This window comes from Oreochromis aureus, linkage group 4, assembly GCF_013358895.1.
Source record: "Oreochromis aureus strain Israel breed Guangdong linkage group 4, ZZ_aureus, whole genome shotgun sequence".
NCBI classification, from domain to species: Eukaryota; Metazoa; Chordata; class Actinopteri; order Cichliformes; family Cichlidae; genus Oreochromis; species Oreochromis aureus.
The window spans coordinates 18,086,910-18,107,820 of record NC_052945.1 but is presented as its reverse complement, the minus strand read 5'-3'; the positions used below and the strand labels follow the sequence as shown (position 1 = coordinate 18,107,820).

At 40.3% G+C, this 20,911-nt stretch overlaps 1 protein-coding gene across 2 annotated transcripts; it reads right to left on the bottom strand.

The window, feature by feature from the left end:
* Window positions 1-62: 62 nt before the first annotated feature.
* On the bottom strand, window positions 63-19,080 carry LOC116312656 (TOM1-like protein 2). 2 transcript variants are annotated; one of them, XM_031730106.2, is made up of 15 exons: window positions 18,996-19,080; window positions 15,220-15,304; window positions 13,307-13,385; window positions 12,707-12,856; window positions 12,101-12,235; window positions 11,065-11,208; window positions 10,744-10,860; window positions 9,700-9,833; window positions 9,176-9,218; window positions 8,144-8,315; window positions 7,535-7,649; window positions 6,929-7,004; window positions 3,337-3,396; window positions 2,769-2,805; window positions 63-2,641 (listed from the first exon to the last, which is right to left on the bottom strand). In XM_031730106.2, the coding sequence occupies exons 1-15, from the start codon at window positions 19,045-19,047 to the stop codon at window positions 2,487-2,489; spliced, it is 1,554 nt and encodes a 517-aa protein (XP_031585966.1). In that variant the 5' UTR covers window positions 19,048-19,080; the 3' UTR covers window positions 63-2,486. The 2 variants fall into 2 exon arrangements, with proteins under 2 accessions (XP_031585966.1, XP_039467184.1); XM_039611250.1 differs by lacking the exon at window positions 3,337-3,396.
* Between the last annotated feature and the right edge of the window lie 1,831 nt (window positions 19,081-20,911).

Here is a 20,911-nt window from a genome sequence, read left to right as displayed (position 1 = left end):
TGAGAAAAGAGAGACTAGTCACAGATCCCCTAAGTGTAAAATAACCACAAACAGTTATGAGGTAGAGGTCACACACTGCTAGTGTTTTATTGGGCAGTTACATACGTGCATTAGGTCAAATACAAATCTGACCATTAGTAATGGCAGCAGACGGCACAGCCAGAGAGACATGGAGCACCCACCGATAGAAAACAAGCCTCAATTCCATGTCCACAAAACACAAGCTTAAATATCCCACTTCGCGGGTATTAAAGACATTCAGTTACCACTTTAAAGATAGCCAGAATTTAGAGGAATACATGTTGCAACCAGGACTTAAGCTTCATAAGAGCAAGTTAACACAATACACTCTGTTACAGATGCAAAGATACAGAACACACAAACAGAAAACTGTCAAAGTTCCCTTTAAAGAATCTCCTGTTACATTTTTAGTAATCGTCCTTGTTCAACTTGCGTGGTAGATGTTTTTATATCTGCTATCTGGCAATGATAATAAACCCTCAAAACCAAGTGTAACCATACAGCATGAAAGAAAATTAAAGCTCATCATTATTATTATTATTATTTTAATCTAAAATACATTGATTACACAAATACATTTTTAATGTCACCTTTGCATCTATGTTAGCAAGAAGCTTTACAACTGAGGTGCAAATGGGCTGCCTCTGATTAACAAGGCTTTTGGTCTTAAATGGACTGAAAGGAGAAAAAGAAAATCTTTTTGAAGTGCAGAGCAGTGCTAAAATGAACTGGAAAAAGAGCTGCAAATAAGACGGGTTTTCTATTTTGCCTCAGATCAAAGACAAAACCTTTCTCGGCAGAGCAACTTTGCTGAAATCAGTCGGTCATAGAAATGCTTGGCAACAGCTCCAATGAGAGCAGATGAATCATAGCAGGTTGAAAATGCACAGGAAATAAAGTGTAATGTGTTTGACTGCACATAATCAGAAAGAAAGTAAAATCATGCTTGCTTCCCGCACGCTTCAACCTCGGCCTCAAAAACATCAGTTGTTCGTTTCCCTTTTTTGTTGTTTTTTAACCATGAATTATAAAAATACAGAAGGGGAAAACAAAATAATACTTAAACCTTTCAGTGTTCCTGATATTATTATGAGCCAATAGATTTTTTTTACAGAAACCACAGTTTCTGTATTTTGAGGTATATTGATTAAATACTATGGAGTATGTGAAGATTTGCCTGTGTGAATACATCTGTTACCACAGCACACTTGTCTTGTAGATGATTATGTTGCCAGTGCTAAGCTGACATTTAAATCTTTATTTCTGTGTTGCATCTTTCTGTAATTTCCAACAGTCCAATGGTCCATCTATCCACTTGTTAGGCAAACAAGCGCACTAATTACATAGTTAGAAAAGTTATGTGCAAAATGAACTCATTCTTAAGATCATTTCCCATCCCCTAGAAAAATAGTAAGCATCTTGTAAACACAAAAGGACAAAATACAGATTTTTTTTTTTTTTTGCTTCAAAGTGCACAGACATTAACGCGGCGGTGGAGGGGGAAGGAAAATTTTGACAATCCAGCAACTTATTTTGAGCATGTGAATGTCACTATTTTTCAATTGGTAAAATGAAGAACTAGTTGGTCATTAAAGCATCAATATTCTTTGGAATGGCTTAAAGTGTTTGCAGTTTGCGGCACTTTTCTACATTAACTTCTTGTAGCATCTTCCTTCCCCTTAGCTATCTGAAATAGATACGAGATAAGAGTGAATCCTAACTAGTACATTTTTTGATTTTTATTATTCTTAATTCCCTTTGGTTAGAGGAATGCTGGCATACACATTTTAAAGAGATTAGCTAATATTATAATCCTAGTTTGCAAAATTAGCCTGCTAACATGAAACTGTTCATTACAGTGCCTTAAGCAAACTGGGTAATAAGAGGTGCTGCCCTGCCACACATATCTCAGTATTAAGCATAACTAGAAATCTACAACTCTTAACAAATGCACTGATCGATCAGTATATAATACAGAAAAAATAAAACAATTAATGCATAAATAAGCATTTAGCTGAAATGTAGTAAAATAACACAATATACTCCTAGTTAAATGCTTCCATACTGACTCTGTGAGTAGACCTTCAGAGAAATTTCCCAGTAATCTCGCGGTCATGTGTCACATTTTTAAACCACACGACAGTTAAGTGAAGTTGTCCTCCTTTGGTGGCATGTTATGGAATGAGATGCAGGGCTGCGAGCAGTACATCCCACACTGACAGATTAATACATCCATATACAGTAAAACATAACGCGGTAATGCGCAGTAAACTTGTTGGACCTCTGATGGTTAGAGCGACACTCTGGCAAGATAACAACGAGGAGGTGGAGATCACTTGCTACACCAATGCCAGTCAGCAATGAAATAGGACTAGGAGGATTGTTTTGGAGGGTGGCGGGTGGGGTCATTTTGGGCCAAGACCTTTAGATGCCCTGGAGAGAAACCGAGGTCCTCTGAGAACAGTCTACAAGGCAAAGAGGGCATCTTCCGTCCGTTCAGTCTTCTTATGGGAGCCACTCGGGGCACGGGCGGGGTGGGAGAGGTTAGCAGGGTTAGGTCCTGGGGGAGATGGCAGAGTGTCTGCAGCCTTAGCTCGCTCCTCCAGGAACTTATCAAATTCTGAAAGAAACAAATTGATTTGTCAGAAACATGGAAGCTGAGGGTCACAGTGTTAAGACTCTCAATCATTCCCACACACATTTGAGCTAACAGAACACACCCATAGGTGTGAATTAACTGACTATACCTTCACTAGTTACCCCTTCTTCAGCAGCATCACCTTTCTATTAAGAAGAAGAAGAAGAAAAAACATGACATAAGACACAAATTTCTATAGAAAACTATCAAGAACGGAGTTAATTAATGTGAGTGTAAAATCGACAACACAAGCGGCACAAGTCAGCTGCCTGTAAAGTTCCCACAAACTCCAAACAGAGTGGCTCATGAAGGATCCGTCTGTCATGCATCCTCCCCACATTTTCCACAACGAGAAACCTTCTAGAGCCCCACCACAACCACCACATGCACAAGTTAAAGCAGACCATTGCAGCTGCTTTAGGTTAATTATCATTAGCACTGTTTCCACATATGTCTCACCTCATGGCAAACAGTTATGTAAGTGATTGCTGGAAATGATTAAGGTGAATGATTAAGGTAAAGATTTTAAGTAAAAAGAAAACCAAGGTCAAATGTATGCAGTTATAAGAAATGGTTGGATGAAAAGTGCTTTAAGGGTGGAAAAGAGGGAGAAAGAGAGGGTAGAAAAACAAAAATATTAATTAAGGTTAAAAAAAAATGAAAAATTAAAATCTCACCACGTCAGTACAGAGCCACTCCTCTATGTCATCCATGACAGAGGACTGCGATACTGGGATCTATGGAGCAAAGCCATGGACAACAACGAGGGGTAGCAACAAAGCCACACGACAACAAAAACAACGTAACACACGCACACACACAAAAACAAGAATCACCAGAGGCTCAGGAGAAAAGATAAAAAGAAAAACAATAATAATAATAAAAAAATGCTTGAAAGACACACTCAACCTCTCTTGATTCTGTGCCATTATTGTTTTATCATGTGCAACGAACTGCTGCCGAGCACTCCTCTGTATAAGAAGAGGACTTCCCGGCCTGTGTATTGTTCTCATTAACTCTGTACTGCTGACATGGCTTAACAGCTGCCGACTAATGTCACACACAGCCGTGCTAATTATTCCGCATCATTAGTTAATTAGCAAATCGCTTGAACGTGATTAAGAGATTGATTGGTTGGGAAAGGCTGAAAGCACAGGGAATGTCGAGAGGCACGGCAACCCTGCACACCCACCCACACACACACTCAAAAACACAGTGCGCACAGAGCATGAGCATTGCTGCATGGCATGTAGTGACACTGGTGATGGAAGCCATGTCAGACTGGATGGTGTCCATTTGTGTTCAAGGTTGTTTGAGCACCAAATAATCAGAGTGATTAAGGTGTTTGAGACATTACAGGAGGAGGGGAAAAAGTGTATGTTAACCATGACTCAAGAAACCTCCTCTGAGGAGTAACTGGTAAATTTTTTAAAAGTTACTTGAACCCTTTAAAAATTAAAGTCTCCAACATTAATTTCATCTATTTTGACAAAGTTAAAGACCATCGCCCAGTTTCAAAGTTAACTAGAGAGAACAAAACCCATTTCCTAAGGCCTTTACAGACACTAGAAAAACACTGGTGGGGTTTCCTTGTGAGATCACAGGTTATGCATATCAAAAGATAGGCCAAGGCAGAGTGGCAGTGAAAAAATGCATGCAGCTGTGTGAACAACGGGAGGAAAAAATAGAAAAAAGAGCACAAAAAGAAGTCTGTCCTCATTATGACTCACAACAATAGCACTGATATAACTTCAAAGTGTATAACATTGTGCTGAACGTTTATAAAATCAACATATCATCTTCTTCTACATCTACTGCTTCATCTGTTAGTTGGTTTATGAGTTAGAATGTGAGGTTATAGTGAACTGTATAATATCTAAGATCCACAGACCATTAGAGGACAACTGACAAAACACTCACCACTACACAGCAAACCACAATCACTTCTAATAATTCTCTTATGCTTGGCTGATATTTCATGAGTACTTGGACTCGCTGATTGGATTTTGCTGTGTAGCAGGAGCATCTGTACTCCTCCGCTTTTTTTAGTGAGTGACTGTTAAATGATGATGGAGCTTGGTCAAAGTTCCTAGTGACCCATCAGCCTCATTTTAACATCCATGGAGGGGTTAATGTGAGCACCAGTAATGAGTATAGTCTTTAAACGCTTGGGTCAAAAGAGTACAATAGAGGTGGGCAGTATGGGTAAAAAATTCTGTATTAATATGCCAACCAATTTGGGAGCTACAGTCAGGGTAAAAAGAAAGTACCCCTTCGTCAATTTTACGGTTTTATATACAAGGTTATGCTATCAATTTCAAAATCCTACATTGCCTTGTTCTCAAGTTATTGTATTCAGAAAGCTTACTCTGACTTTGAGTTCAAAGTCGCTGAGAATGAGTTTGAAAATCCTACGTCACCTTGTTCTTCAGTTATCGAATTCACAAACTTGGGTGCCCACGCCATTCTTTTTCAGTCATTTTGTTGTAGATCTCCTGCTATGCTTAGGATCATTGTGCAGTTGCATGACCCAATTTGGGCCAAGCTTTTAGTTGTTGTCCTCATATTTGACTCTAGAAAAGTGACTACAAGGTGTTTATATCCTGTGGCTGCAAAACAAGCCCAAATCCTCACCACTCCACCACCGTGCTTGACAGTTTATTTGAGGCTTTTTCGTTGATATGCTGTTCAGCACTTTGAATTATAGCCAAATATCTCCACCTTGGTGTCATCAGTCCAAAGGACATTGTTGCAGAAGTCTTGTGGTTTATTCAAATGCAGTTTTACAAACAGGCTCCTGCATGTTCTTTTTAGAAAGAAGACACTTTCTACTACAAGCCACACTTGTTCAGTCTTTTTCTAATCAATTTAACATGTTAACTGAGGCCTGTAGCTCATGGTTTTTTGCAGTTTCCCTGAGCATTGCACAGTCTGACCAAGAGGTGAATTTCCTGTTAAGTGACACGGTGTAATATGCCATGTTTTGTCCTTGAGGCTGCATTTACCTCATTTTAAGACTTGCTAAGAACCAGTTGTTGTTTTATGGCCTGTTATGTAAAAACTTCTAGCTGAAAGAAGGTGTGTTTTCTTTTTATCATGACTGTAAGTGTAACTCAGCAGAAGCTGATTCCAAAATAAGCCCTAGTTTAAATATCTGTAATGACATATTGCCCAAGACTACAGTACAATATCTAAACTAGGCATGGACATGGATGTTCTTAGAAGGAAAAGCCACTTGGAAGTAGGACTGTTGGGAAGATTTGGGAAAAAGGTGAGATGAGGCTGAAAATGAAGCGCAGCTCATGAGGATGATGGACAATGCCGGAGGAGGCTGACATGAGGTGGACATGAGGGAGGGGTAGGAGGACACACTGTGGATAGAGTCCTCACCATTCCTTGGGTAATAAGCCAGCTGTCTATGGGCAGCTCCTGATCTGCTGGGTTATCATCCCCTTTAACCCTCAGCTGAATCAACAACAGAATAACACCTTACACAAAAGAAGAAAGGCCCCACCACCACAGCATAGCACAAAGTGCAGAGAGAGAGACAGAGAAGAAGTCAAATGTGCAAAAGACGACTGAGAGAGGAGGGAATAAATGAGGCCAACATAAGAAAATGGCAAAGGATCACTGCATAAAGATGAAAATGAGGAAAGTAAAGAAGGAAAAAAGAAGAGATTTAAAACTCAGTGAAGTATACGTTCTAAACAAAGAATAAATCACCTAAGGCAACTAAAGAATGGTGCCACCTTTTTGTTTATGTGTGTGTGTTCCTGGAGATAGCCAAGCAAATATACTGCAATGTGTGCTCAGAGAGAACGACTAAAACTCTTGAAGCTAGTCAGTGATTTTGAGTTTCTGTGAACGCTGACTTTAGAGATGAGCAGAAACTGGATTAAAGGAAGAAAAAAGACATCTGCTTTGAAGAATGAGAAACCTAAATGCATGTTTTTTTAATAACTGGGAGAAGTGCTGACACTAATGGCTAAAAAGTACCAGTGGTTCAGATACAGTATAAAAACTCCCAGTTAGACTTTGCTCCCATCTTCTGTATATAAAAGTCATTTATATGCTTATGACTGGCATAGACACCATAGACAACACCACTATATTCTAAGTATTCAAAAATGAGAAAACCTCAGGCCTCTGTTTGGTCAAAGTTCAAGAAGCACTGCATCAGGACAAATGTCACTGTAAAGTATTCAGTGTTACAAGCAATCACATGCAGGGAGCTAAAAAAGCTTGTCTGCCATGCTTATTTGTACTCACCCCTCCTGTATTCTGTTGTCTAACACCCAAAGCAGAGGCCAGGCCACCCAGAGCCTGAGGGTCTTCATATTTTACACTGTGTACAAAACCAGAAACAGATTTAAGAAGAATTAAGCTGTATATAAAAAAAATTAGGAGCAGAGATTATGTTTGACAGCTTTTTTAAAAAATATCATCTCTGTCCAAATAGAAGACAAGCAAGACATTTCTTATTAAGTAAGAGAAGAATAAAGTGCAACAAAAGTCTTCAGTTCTGTCCAAACTAGGGATTTTGTTGATTCATGGCATAAACCCCTTGAGCCAAAACACACCCCAGTGGACCCCTTCGTTCACAACTTGCATAAGCAAAAAAACAGTAACATAAGTAGTGGAAAAAATGTGCAAAAATACTTATTTATTCACAATGAGTAGCCAAAAGTAACACAATAAACTAGCCGCAGGGAGAAAATACCAGATTAACATCCAGCCTGTCCCCATAGGAATTCAAAAGGCACTCCAGGAAACATAACCGGATATCATGCATTTCAGAAATGTAGTGAGCACATTACAAATAGCTATTTATCAAAATAAATTACATCAAGGGAGCTAAATTAAATGTAGACCTACTTTTTGCGCTGTTCAGCCAGAGAGCTCCCCCTGGTCTGTGCGAACATGTCAAAGTCGTCCGGGTTCTGGGCCGATTGAGATGGCGGGGTGCCGCTCGCGCTTTCTGAGCCTACATCTGGATCAAGAGGGTGGCAGGAGACAGCAGAACATGGAGAAGGGCAAGGATTAAAGTAAAATGAAAGAGGATGAAAGAAGTGGCACAGAGAAATGAATTTAAAATTAATGCAGCAAAGTTTAAGACTTCCTAATTATAGACCGGACTTCTGTTTCACCACTCCAGTTTGGCAATGTGTAATTACCATATATTACTGCACAAAATATAAGAGGTAATCCCTCTAAGGTTGAACCACAACACTTCAGTGAATTTCACTGCAATGAATTAAAAACAATTAGCTAAGAATTTAACTTTTGTCATGTAAGAACCAGCAAAGGTCTGCAGGGATTCGAGAGGACAGGAAGCTCCAACAATTTCTAAAAACATGCTTTTACTTTGTCTGTATGGATCTCGAATGGATTAATAGGAAAATTTAAATCTACAACAATATAAAGATGCTTCTTGTGCACCTTTTATTATCCTAAAAAATAGACTTTATTATATTTTATTCTTACCAAGTCCAGCTAGAGCACTGGATAGCGATGCTGCAGTGGGGTTGCGGGCAGGAGAAGCCGTGGCTCCAACAGTGGAGCTAGGTGGAGGGCTGGATGTGATCCGTGGTGTTACCACAGCTGGGGATCCTGGGCCCAGGTCTATCAGGTTGTCCTCTGTGGCTTCAGTTAACATCTGAAAAGAGGAGAGCAAGTGAAATATACTCGTTAACGACAAATATAAAACAATGCAACTATGCAGCATTTGTGACACCAACTAAAAGATGAAATAATTGTTTTTCCCCCATTTTTTAAATCAGAAGAAATGCTCCAAGCTACAGAAATGGTACACAATTTCAGACAACACTCTCAACCAGCAGTTGTAGATTGGCAGCTATGCAAAGGAGCAGTAATGGAGCCGAATAAACAGCTGCAAGAGATTACAGATGTGTGAGAAGGAACACCATGAAAGGTGGAGGGAAGGGAATAAAACATCTAGTTTCACACAGCAGAACCAGTGTTCACACATCACAGGGCTCTAAACACGAGATTCATATAACAGACGTTTTGACAGTCATCACTCAGTTCATCCCAGCACACTGGCTTGGACTGAATGTGGTCGTGGTGTTATACTTGCCTCCATCAGCTAGCCACAACACAAACAGACAGAGCACACAGAAAGATCAACAAGCTGCAAACACAAACAGCTATGTGGGATGTAGTGAGAGATGGCCCAGTCCACTGGCAAATGTCTCAAACTGGCAAATGTGCACTTTTTAATGGAAGTTTGGCAGCGCTCAGCTCGTTCAGTTTTACAAAGCACTAAAATGCATTCCACTTGCATTACAAATGAATGCGGCTATGGTAAACAGTTGAGAGGGATTATTAGTTCAGATAATGTTTGAATCATCTCTCACAGCATCCATAATGTTAGGCCAAGGTATATGTAGTGAAATGTGAAAAAAGAATATAATAATGATATGTGCAAAAAGAAAACATGCAATTCAGCCATTAGGCCTCTGTTCTTTGTTTCTAGTCTTTGTTGATGGTACTCACCCCATTGTTCTGTGCAGCTCTACCTGACCTGTACCTCTCATACCTGTGAGCAACATGAAAAAACAAAACAAAACAAAAATAAAACAATTAACGCTTTGCCACACGCTCTCTGAGCTTAAACGCTCTTTTAACACAAACATGATGAAAGAAAAGTTTTAGCATTTAGAGCCCACAGAGCACATAAACAATGCACAGTGCTTTACCGTGCAATATTTGGACAATCACAAATCTTGATTAATAATGATTCAGTTATCTTAGCTGATCTGACCCACTTATGTAACCTTATGAACTACAGTGAGTCCGTTTGACCTGTTATATCACGATCTGTGTCATGCAGGTTTTTCTTTTTTAAACCTGATAAGCTTAGTTCTAGTGATATCTAGAGTTTCATCTTTAAAATTGTGCTCGAGAGCTCGCCAAACCAGAAAAGCAAAAACTAACAAGCACTAGTGATCGAGGTAGTAACCAAAATACACGAACATGTATTCCTTTTTGTGACACAAATAAAGTTTGATTGAATTCACCTCTCGTATCGGAGGAAAATGTTGTTGAGGTCATCATTTGCGTGTAGGAGCTCCTCGGTCACTTCCTCATTAGAGACGCGCGAAATCAGCTCGACCACTCTCTGCTGCATAGCTCGGCATGTTCTGTTCAGCTCCTTGACAGAGTGTCACATGAACAGCTTGATCAATACATTAAGTTATAAATCAATTTGAGAAAAAGAGAGCTGCAGAGAAACTGACAAGCTGACACATACTCAGACAGTCAAGCGTGTGTTTGTCTGTCAACTGATGACTCAAAAAACCCTCTATAAACCACTCCATTTGCCAGTACATAAACTGTTACGCTACTTATTTATGACTCACGAATGGGTGGGGAGCATTCTATAAATATAATACAAAAGGCTTTTAGTGTTAAGCAAGTCAAAAATATTTGCCCAACTAAATTCTGTTACAGTTTTCTCTACATTACCTGAAACAAATAGCAAAGTGAGTCAGGTACTACATAACAGTTACACTGGCACAGGCTCTTTAGCCTGGGGCCAGACACTTGGAGCCGATACAAATACCTGAGGGGTTTTTGGCCTTCAAAGATTAAAATCTGCATGAGCTTGCATGAGAAAATGTTGCCATTTGACCTGCTTAATTGCCAGTTTAAGGAATTTTACGACAGAAAAATGGCCCTTGGTAGGTTAGCAAGAAAACTTAACCCATAACACCCCCTGGTGGCTGCACAAAATTACACTTGACAGTTAAAAGCAGTGTTGGAAAGAATTTGGCTTTCTGAATGCACATCATGCATGGGGGTGTACATAAAAAAGAATTCACAGGAGCCTATATTAAATGGTCTGATAAGAAAGAATGTGACAGAAAAATCTGTGATCTTTAAAGACTCGTGCTTAGGAATGGCAAATGTCTTCTGATATGCATTAAGAATTGAATTAAATTGATGCCAAGTTTGGTTTTATTTTGTTTGGATTTTTGTTCTTTTTAACTACAATGAAGTTGTACACAACACAGGCAACTACTGAATGCATTATAATGAAATTCATAGTGTATTAATCTAACCTGGAGCAGTTCTAGGTCCGAAGCCTCTTCCTGACCTGGGACCATCTCAGTTAGCATCTCCGACATGACTTTGACGTTTCCTCGCACTACGTCCAGCTCACTACGCAGCCGGGCAATCTGAACGCACACAAGATCAAAGGTCAATGAAAAACATTTGGACTAATTTGGTATCGGCAGCACAGCAGTGTAAGTTGAAACTGTATTTAAGTTTTAAACTCACTAAACACTGAATAAAGCTTTTTTATTTCTTTTCTTTTTAATTACAGAGTTAGAAAAAGCTATGTGAATTAATTTAGCTGAACAAAGGTTGGTGTCCCTCACCTGTTCAGGAGTTGCTGTGATGGGGTTGGGAATTTCAGGGGCCTGTGTGGCAGGGGGAACGGGTGAGGCAGGTTTAGGAGTCGTGGGATCAGGTGAGGTTGGGGCAAGGTACTTGACCATGGCTGGATCCACCTCTGGTGTGCCCTATGATAAAAATAAATACATAAATAAATAAAATTAACAAACTTGTTTGTTTGTTAATTTTATTTACCCCAAAAAGCAAAACTCTAGGCCAGTTTATTAGGTGCACCTGTTCAATGGCTTATTAACACAAATAACAGATCGGTCAGTGGCAGGAACTCAACTCAGACATTAAATCCAAGAAGGGATGGTCAAGACGACCTGCTAAAGTTCAAACCGAGCATCAGAATGGGGAAGAAAAGTGACTTAATTGACCTTGAATTTGACACGGTTGTGGGTACCAGACAAGATGGTCTGAGTATTTCAGAAACAGCTTATCTACTATCTCCGGCGTTTACAGAGAACGCTCTGAAAGAGAAAATATCCAGCAAGCGTCAGTTCTCTGGATGAAAATAGACGCCTCGCAGATGTTAGAGGTCAGAGGACAATGACCACACTGCTTTGACCTGATAGGAAGGCAACACTAACTCAGATAAGCATCTCTGAACACAGAGTACATTTAAACATGAAATTGATGGTCTACAATAACAGAAGACCAGTGATGCTACAGTTTGAATGGGCTCACCAAAATTAGACAACATAAGATTGGAAAAATGTTGCCCCTTCTCAGTTTCTGTTGGAACATTCAGATGGTAGGGTCAGAATTTGGGATAAACAACATGAAAGCATGAAACAGGAGATTCCCATCGTGGATGTGCAGCTGACAAATTTGCAGCAACTGTGTGATGCTGTGATGTCCACATGGACCAAAATCTCTGAGGAACGTTTCCAGCACCTTGTTGAATTTATGCTATGAAGAATTAAAGCAGCTCTGAAGGCAAACATTGGTACAACCCAGCACTAAAAAAGTTTGCCCAACAAAGTGAATGAATGTATTTGTGTATTTCTCCCCTACCCTCTGTGGTGTGTGAATTGGAGACAGTGCATCCAGGTCTGCCATTGGGAACTCAACGCCTTTCCTCTTCAGTTCCTCATAAATATGCACCACCCCAGTTAGATCAGGACTACTCCTGAAGGCATCAGCCCAGGCCTGTCAAAACACAGACAAATTATTTAGTATGTTCTCAATTCTTGGTATTAATAAAACCAACTAAAATTAAAAAAACAAAAAACAAAAACTGAATGAAAGCACGTAACATTACTAGTACAGACATTATTTTGTCCAATGCTTAGGGAATTTCTTTCTTCTTTTTTTTAAATTAGCCAAATATCTCTTCAAGAAGGCTATCCACACGACCTCCTTCAAAACGTTCCTATTAATATTTAAGGGGGCGCAAAGAGAGAAATGGAGAACACCATCTGTTGGCTGAGGTGACCTCAGGTAACCAGATAAAATCACAAAAGGCTGAAACTGTTGTGCAACACATGTGAAGAGGCACATGTTGTGCCCACCTGATTTAAAATTCTGCAATGGAGTGTGTTGGTAAAAGCAAAAAAAAGAAAATATGTAGCAAAAGAATTTTATCATTAAAAACAGCAAATACAGAGAGCGCTCCAATACCTGTATAAGAGACAAGACTTTGTCTTGTACGATCGTTGGGGGGTTGGCTTTGGGGGAAATGATCTTTACCAAAACACCATCAATAAAATCTCTGTTGGCCACCTGGACATGAAACCTGTGACCACAGTTCTTCACACATGTCTCCAATACCTACAGGAAGAGAGAAGATTAAACAAAGATGCTTGAAAGATGCTTAAAAAAAGTTTATGTGTGTGTGTGTGGGGAGCAGCAGAGAAAAGGCAGACTTAGTCAGTATTTTGCTGCACATAGGGCCTTCTAACTAGCAGAGCTATCAAAGATGTGGGAGGACATAACGATAGCTCAAAGGGCATGGTCACTGTAAACAAATGGAAAGAAGAGGCAGAAAAACACAGGCCATGCAGTGGAAGGCAGAGGAGACGCAGCAGAATAAAATGACCAGGAGCACAAGATCAGTAGTGTTTTCCCTTTAATGTGACATTAAAAGCCTACACACTGAAAAGCATCAACACCATGGGCATGGCCCTCTGAGTCATTTTTGTCTACCAGTGCCTTGCTCATATATTCAGTGACTTTATTCCTAGTTTTGCAATATAGTTCCAAGAACAAGTGTGAACTTACGGTTAGTGCGAGCATAACTTCTCTGTAGTTCTTGTTGCCGCTCAGTCTCTTCTTCAGCGCCCGCATAGCATCTTTTGGCCTAGACAGAAACAGCAGAAAAGTTACAGCTGCACACAGTACCCTCTGCTTATAGTGAGCGCAACGTCACAGACTTTGATGGAATAGACTCTCCTGTGTGCCACAATAACAGATGCGATTCAAGTCCGTCAGCATAACTATTTGACTAAAACAGAGAAGTACTGTCACACCATCTGCCTCACTCTTTTCTCTCTGTGTGACTATACTGTAAGTCTGTCCCACAGCAAGATCAAAAGCTGTCCATGCATGAAGAGTTCAGATTGGCTGTCGGCCTAACATTGTCCATCTTCATTGCAGATGAGACGGTACGCTTTTATGGACTACCTACTGAGCTACAGTACATTTACAGAGTGAAGGAGCTGAAACAGAGAGAAATGGAGGGAAGCATAAAGTCTTATATATATGGTCCCCAGACAGCCCTTTGCACATGACTGAGTTTAGTGAATATAATCTACCCAGCATTTCTGATTCTCTCTACAGTTCCCTGTTGTTTCCTGTATATCTATTTTCGCTATATCTTGATTTAGTCCTTACCATCTGCTGTCAAACTTTCATAATTAAATGCACACATTAGCATGTGTTAAAACGTTGCACAAATGTTTGTGCTGCATTTCAAACTCTGGAATTAAAGAGACTTGATCTACTAGCTGAACATCTTGAAGACAATAAGTTCTGTGAAGCTGAACTCCCTCTCTCATGCCTTCTGTTTTGCTGCATGTGTGACCCAGAGGGCCCCTGTGTCGCATGTCAAGACAATGAGTGTGTGTAGGCATGAAGAATGTAAAAAATAAAGTAAAAGGGAAAGCAAAAAAAGAGTACATATTCTTCCACAAAAAATACATTTTGCTATTTAACAGAAAATGGAAGTGTCTGATTATTATGCATCAATGTCTGTAACAGGTTAAGACTTTTTTAAGACAACAATGTGATTGGTCACTTGCAATGTTGAACCTGGAACAACATTTATTATGATGATGTGGGAACAACACCGACACAAGGATATCAGATCATCCAGAAAGGCACGATCTGAAACCTCAAATTATAACAAACCGGTTTCTTGAATGAGAACATGAGTTCTCTTTAGCTGAATGAGACGACAACCATGAGCGGAAGCTTGTCAAAAATGTAAATGTGGTTAGTAAGTATGGTTTCAGCATTTTTTGGGGGGAATCCTGGAACTTTCTGATCACACATTGTACATTAACTACGAGCCAGTGTTTTGTGGTAATTAATTCTGATATTATGGGCTTTACTGCATGGCAGTTATAATCATTATATTATGCAATGCAGAACCCAATTAATAACAATATTATTAGTGCATTCTGATTAAAACAGTCATTCAGATTTACTTATTTGTGGCCAAAGGTCTAACTGAATTTCTCCATGCCCAGATAAAGCTTTCCATGTTAGTAATAATAAACTCAGCTTTGTATAAGCTCAATAAATAAATGCCAATCATCTGGTTTTATGGCTGCAAATCTATATAATTTTGGAGACTTGTTCACCAAGTGCAGGCTGGGCATTTTTCAGTGTGGGAGGCTGACATGAGAATCTATTCATTCATTCACTCATTCATTCATTCATTCTGACAGTAAGACAGTCGGTCAGTCATACCTAAAGAAACAAAAGGCCATGTGTAGTAGAGTGTCTGTCAGCAAAGAACAGTGGGCAGTGAATTATTTGCTCGAGCCTCTCAGTTAGCCACTGTGTGATAAAACAATGAATGTTTCATTACAAACCACAGTAGGAACTTGAGTCTTTTTGGGTTAAATACCCTTGCTAATCCCCCGTGATAAAGCAAATTATAACCTAATAATAATAATGAAGGAGCTTACCCTTCATCGGTTTCATTTATGATATCGCAGATCTCCATGTTGAGGGTCCAGTCCTCATTCTGTAGGCCTCCATCTGTTGCCCTCTCTGGAGGAAAACACAAAGAGTTCAACTGTTATGTTAATTAGCTCACTGCAGTGTACGGTCTATGCAAAAGGCAAGGTTCGTGTGACACAAATTACAATTGTTAGGACGTCAGTTAAAATCAGTTACCACTCATAACAAGAGACACATCAGTATATGCAATAAGTTCAGACTCAGTTGTGCAACAACACAAAATGTGACTATTGCTGAATAATAAGTTGTGGACATTAACCAGCGCTGGGGCTTGCACTGAAGGAAATGTTACTTTTGATAGAAAAATCCATGGCTTGCACAATGCCAGCTGTCTCATGTGTTACCATGGTGCTGCATTTTAGCCAGGCTCAGTTGTTCTCAAGCTAAAGCACACTGATTAAAGCAACCCCTCATTTACATAACATCACAAGCACACTTGTGTAAATAAGCCAGCATGTGGTCAAAGACTTATCTATCCAGCCTTCAATCCATCCATCAATCTTCAATTGCTTATCTGGGTATGTCACAAAGCAGCAGTCTAGACATTCCTCCCCCCCGGGAAACCTCCTCCAGTTTGTCTGAGGGTTTCCAAGCCAGCTGAGAGATACAATCTCTCCAACATGTCCTGGTTCTGCATTGGAGCCTCCTCCCATGCTTGAAAGACCTCACCCTCCACAAGGCATCCTAGTCAGATTGCCAAAGCACCTCAACTGGCTTCTTGCAATGAGGGGAAGTAGGCCATATCCTGAGCCCCTCCCGAATGACCATGCTGCTTAACCTACCCCCAGCCACCTCGCTTGTATGCATTCAATTCGATTTAATTCATGTAGTGCTAAATCATTACTACAGTCACCTCAAGGCTGCAATCTCATTCTTTCATTCACTACCCAGAGCTCATGGCTCAAATGTGTCAGTAGAAACATAGATTACTGAAATAATAAATAGACCAATGGAAAATGTGACCAGATTTAACTCAGTACTACTTTTAACTGTTTGCTTTTGCAATTATAAATACAGATGAAAAAGCTTTTAAGTTCCCTTTTTGAGATGTAGGCACTCTGTGCAAGAAAGTGCCATAAATATAGCCAAACGGAAGAGTAATCTTTGTAAGAAGAGGTTTGGATGAAGTCTTGGGTCCATAATCATGAGACTACCATTCTATTTCATTTTCACAACGCTGCAGTTTCCAGCTGTCACGGTAAACCCAAACATGCTATAAAATTTTGCCAAACACATGCTCCTCCAAAGCCTCCAACTCTAGTAAATTAACTGAAAAGAGCCAAGGAGTCAGTTGGGAAGTGGAAAGCCGAGATCTCAGAGGGAAAGCCACACTGACTGACAGTGAGTGATCCAGCTGTGCACTCAGTTTTAACTATTACAACATCCAGAAAAACAGAAGTTCCAATGACCTGCTCTCGCCTTCACACTCCACCCTTCCACTTAATAGCATTTTGGCTACAAGGAGGAAATAAGGGAAGCCAGACTGTGAAAGCTGACAAAGATGAACTGGCTCTGCAGTCATCACTGCTCCCCGCTCCATCTCCTTCTTCCTCAGCGGCCCTCCAAATCCATCCATCATGTCTGTGGAAGCTGCCATTTTATAGAAACACAGAGACTTAGAGCAAAATTTTTAAAAAAGAAAAAAGGTTTTCTACTGAAGCAAAGTACGATACAGGTTCTGACTGCATAGATCGTCATTAGATGAGTCCTGAGTGTAGACAGGAGATGTTCCTCTGCGGGAAGCTCAGAGGCCCTCAGCAGGATGTCATGCCAGAGCCAGGGGTATCACAGGGCCATGCAACCACTGGACATGCCTCAAAACCATGACTTATTCATGCTTTAACTCCCCTCTCAAATCAACGTTTCACAGGCTGGGCAGCTTCAACAAACCCTTCTACAAAAATAAAAAGGCATGCAGTGAATTCAAACATGAATACCACTTAAAACACCTCTGAGTCCACCTTCTGAGTCTACAGCATCCAGAGCATGAGTTTGAAAGATTTAACCAGCTACTTCCTCTGGGATAACCCATGTAATCTCCTCAAGTGGATTGTCATGTTGTGGCAGGGCAAAGCACGGGCAGCAGAGGATAGAAGGAAGGGATGCCCCCCCTAAAACTCTGATCTATTCGTGTGACACACACTGTAAGGACACTGAACATGAGCCTACTAATGGAGTTAAATGCCTGCTAAGTGCATTAATTCATGGTGTTGTGTCAAAGCCCCCACCCCGGCTCTGAGAATTGACACCACACAAGTGAAGCCAGTCGATCACATGGCTTTGACAGAGGCAAGCTGTGCCATGCACTTGGCAACAAAGCCACAAAGTCCTTCTCTGGCTACAATGTGAACTTTTAAGACTCTTCTTTAATTCCTGCCTTTCGTTGTCTCCACTCTCACATATTTGCTATTTGTCCCATGCGTTTGTCTTGATATTATTTGATTGATTTCCTCTCATACACCTGCCCCAGTCATAGTAACAGCTGCCAAAGGTTGGTTGTCTTTATTAAATATGGACACAAATTGTGGTAATGCATCGGGCTCTTACAGCAATTAGATTTACCACACATCTCCACTGTCAGGCTTGAACTCTCACGTTCCCTTTGTGTCTGGTAAGATGACACTTTGCCCCTCCACTGAGGTGTACAGATCACTACCGCTGAAAATGACAGCTGGGTGTCAAGCCCCAAACAGTGCAGCAACTCAACCGGAGAGATCTGGCAGGAGACACGGCCAATTCTGTGATGGAAGGGGGGGTGGGGGTCCAAGACATGCTGCATGCAAAAACAAAAATGCATCTGGTTCTGCCCAGTCGAGAGCTTGATTAAAGCACTATATGGCTCTGCAGAAAGTAAAAACATGAATAATTCTGACACTTAACCAAAAATATAGCAACTGTTGCATTTGGTCAAAGGCAAGCACAAACAAACACTGGGAGAAATTAAAAGTCTGGCACACATCTGTTTTGCAGGAGTTTGCCAAAGCATTAACTCTATTTCACAAAAACGGCGAAAAAAAGTAAAGTTCAATGTACCTACGTCACCTACAGCACACTCCTATTTTCACATTCTTCAAGTAAACATAAATTCTTATCTTTATACTTCATAAAACAGCTGTTATCAGTAGCCGGCTCATTGGCAGTTATAAAGACATGGTCAGGCCTTGATACCAACTATTATGAATCTCAGCTTGTGTTGAAAAACAAATCGGAAAATGCAAATATTGATGCAACCACACCAAAGGGATGCTGCAGCTCACGTATATATCTCCCCTGGGGAGAAAAAGCACCACACAGTATCGAGATTGGAGGGGAAAAACCTCCAGGCTGACCGCACAGTTTGGTCAACTATTGTTCAGAAACTAAGGAAATATGGAAGTTATCTGGGTCTCTCTTGAAGACACTTTAAGTCATGTCAATACAATAGCGTCAATTTCAGTTAACCTGATTTGATCTTCTTAAGCTGCAATCAGTGCCTACACATATCCATGGTTATTTAACTTAATGCATTTCTTGTGATTACACCGGACTAAGTTATGGGTTAGCTGGCTAACATTAGCTGAGAGCCCATTCCAGGCAGATGACGTTTGCTACAATGACACCCGTTAGCTCGCTATTTCCACCTTTGAGCCCAGTAGTAAACAACATATGATGGCCCACATTCAAAGTACGTGAGGTGAAGGAAGCAGCAAGCCTTTAAAAAATAATTTCAGGTCTAACGTACCTATACACTGGCCCACGGGAGTACTGTACGGATTTCCAAGTAAGAACTCCATCTTGACAACAAACGATCCGCCCGGGAATGACAGGCTTCGGCCCAGAGGCAGTACTATCAAGTCCCGCCTACCAAGGAATTCTATTGGTTCAAAAAGTTCGACACGTACAGAGATCTTTGGACACGTATGGCTACAATCGATGTCAGTCACAGTTAGTAACTGAAGCTATGTTCAACAAACCTTTTCTACGTGCATGTATTTTATTCATTAAAGAGGGGAATAATAACTCTAAACAGCTAATAAAAAACAATGCAGACAAGGATTAAATCCTTGAAATATAAAAATTGAATGTTCATATTTGTTGACTATATATAGCTCATATCTTGAAAAAGCCACCTACCCCCCCAAAAAATACGCAAAATGTGTGATCCCAACTAAACACAATTTCGACTTGTGGTGCTTTTACGAATATAAGACATACATCCACATTACAAGTAAGTAAGTAAGTAAGTAAGTAAAGTTTATTTATATAGCACCTTTCACAGACATATGTCACAAAGTGCTTTACAAGGTAAAAACATAATACAGTCATAAAATACATCATAAAAACCCTGGTCTAATTAAAAGCTTTTTGAAATAAAAATGCCTTTAGCTGCTTTTTGAAGGTCTCCACTGAGTCCAAACCCCGTAGAAATAGGGGAAGTGCATTCCACAGTGTGGGTGCAACAGCTTGGAAAGATCGGTCCCCTCGGGTTTTAAAACGAGTGTGGGGGACCACTAAAAGGTTTTGGTTTGATGACCTCAGGTTACGAGTGGAGGTATGTGTACGAATCAAATCAGCAATCTGGGGGGGGCTTTCTCTGTAATGCTCTAAAAGTTAAAACTAGAATTTTAAAATGGAACCTGAATCTGATTGGTAGCCAGTGCAGCGACTTTAAAACAGGGGTCATATGAGCACCCTTGTTCGAGCAGGTCAGTAGCCTCGCTGCAGAGTTTTGAACAACCTGTAGGCGGGCTAGCCCTTTCATGTTTAGACCAGTTAACAGGCTGTTACAGTAGTCAAGTCTTGTAGAGATAAAAGCATGTATTATCATCTCGAGTTCACTTGTTGACACGATGGATCTAAGTTTAGAAATGTTCCTCAAGTGAAAAAAGCAGGTTCTTACAATCTGATTTAAATGTCCCTCCAAAGAAAAAGCTTCATCAAAAATAACACCCTGGTTTCTAAGGTTATGTTTCTGTGAGGAACCTAGGTCACCCAGTCGCCGTTTAATATCGGGTATTGCACTGCCTGGTGCAATAATCAAAGTTTCTGTTTAGGCCCGGTTTAACTGTAAGCAATTATTGTTCAACCATTGTTTAATGTTGGTTAAACAGTCAATCAGATTGGAGAGCTTATGAGCTTCAGCAGGCTTAAAAGAATAATATAGCTGAATATCGTCAGCAAAAAGATGATAAGATACTTCAGGAAACTGCTGTATTATCTGACTTAAAGGAAGAATGTATATTAAAAACAGAATAGGTCCCAGCACAGAGCCCTGAGGAACTCCACACAACAACTCTGTAGATTCCAACATGATCTGGTTTGCAGACACACTAAAACTCCTTTCAGATATATAAGATGAACACCAGTCTAGAACAGAGCCAGACATCCCAACCAGGTCTCTCAGTCTGTTTATCAGGATGGTATGGTTGACTGTATCAAAGGCTGAGGTAAGGTCTAACAAGACTAGGACTGTGTATTCTCCGGAGTCTGCTGACATCATAATATCATTAGTAACTTTCAGTAGTGCTGTCTCAGTGGAATGCAATTTACGGAACCCAGATTGACAACGGTCATGGATGTTATATTTCTCCAAGTATGCCGTAAGGTGGACAGCTACTGCCTTCTCAAGGAGTTTTGACATAAATGGGAGTTTGGAGA

Excerpts from the sequence above, each read along its gene's own strand:
- LOC116312656 (XM_031730106.2), bottom strand. The coding sequence starts at position 19,047 with ATGGAGTTCTTACTTGGAAATCCGTACAGTACTCCCGTGGGCCAGTGT. Across the intron at positions 12,857-13,306 it reads AAGTTATGCTCGCACTAACC|GTATTGGAGACATGTGTGAA; the intron begins GTAAGTTCACAC and ends CTCTTCCTGTAG. Across the intron at positions 8,316-9,175 it reads GAGCTGCACAGAACAATGGG|ATGTTAACTGAAGCCACAGA; the intron begins GTGAGTACCATC and ends TCCTCTTTTCAG.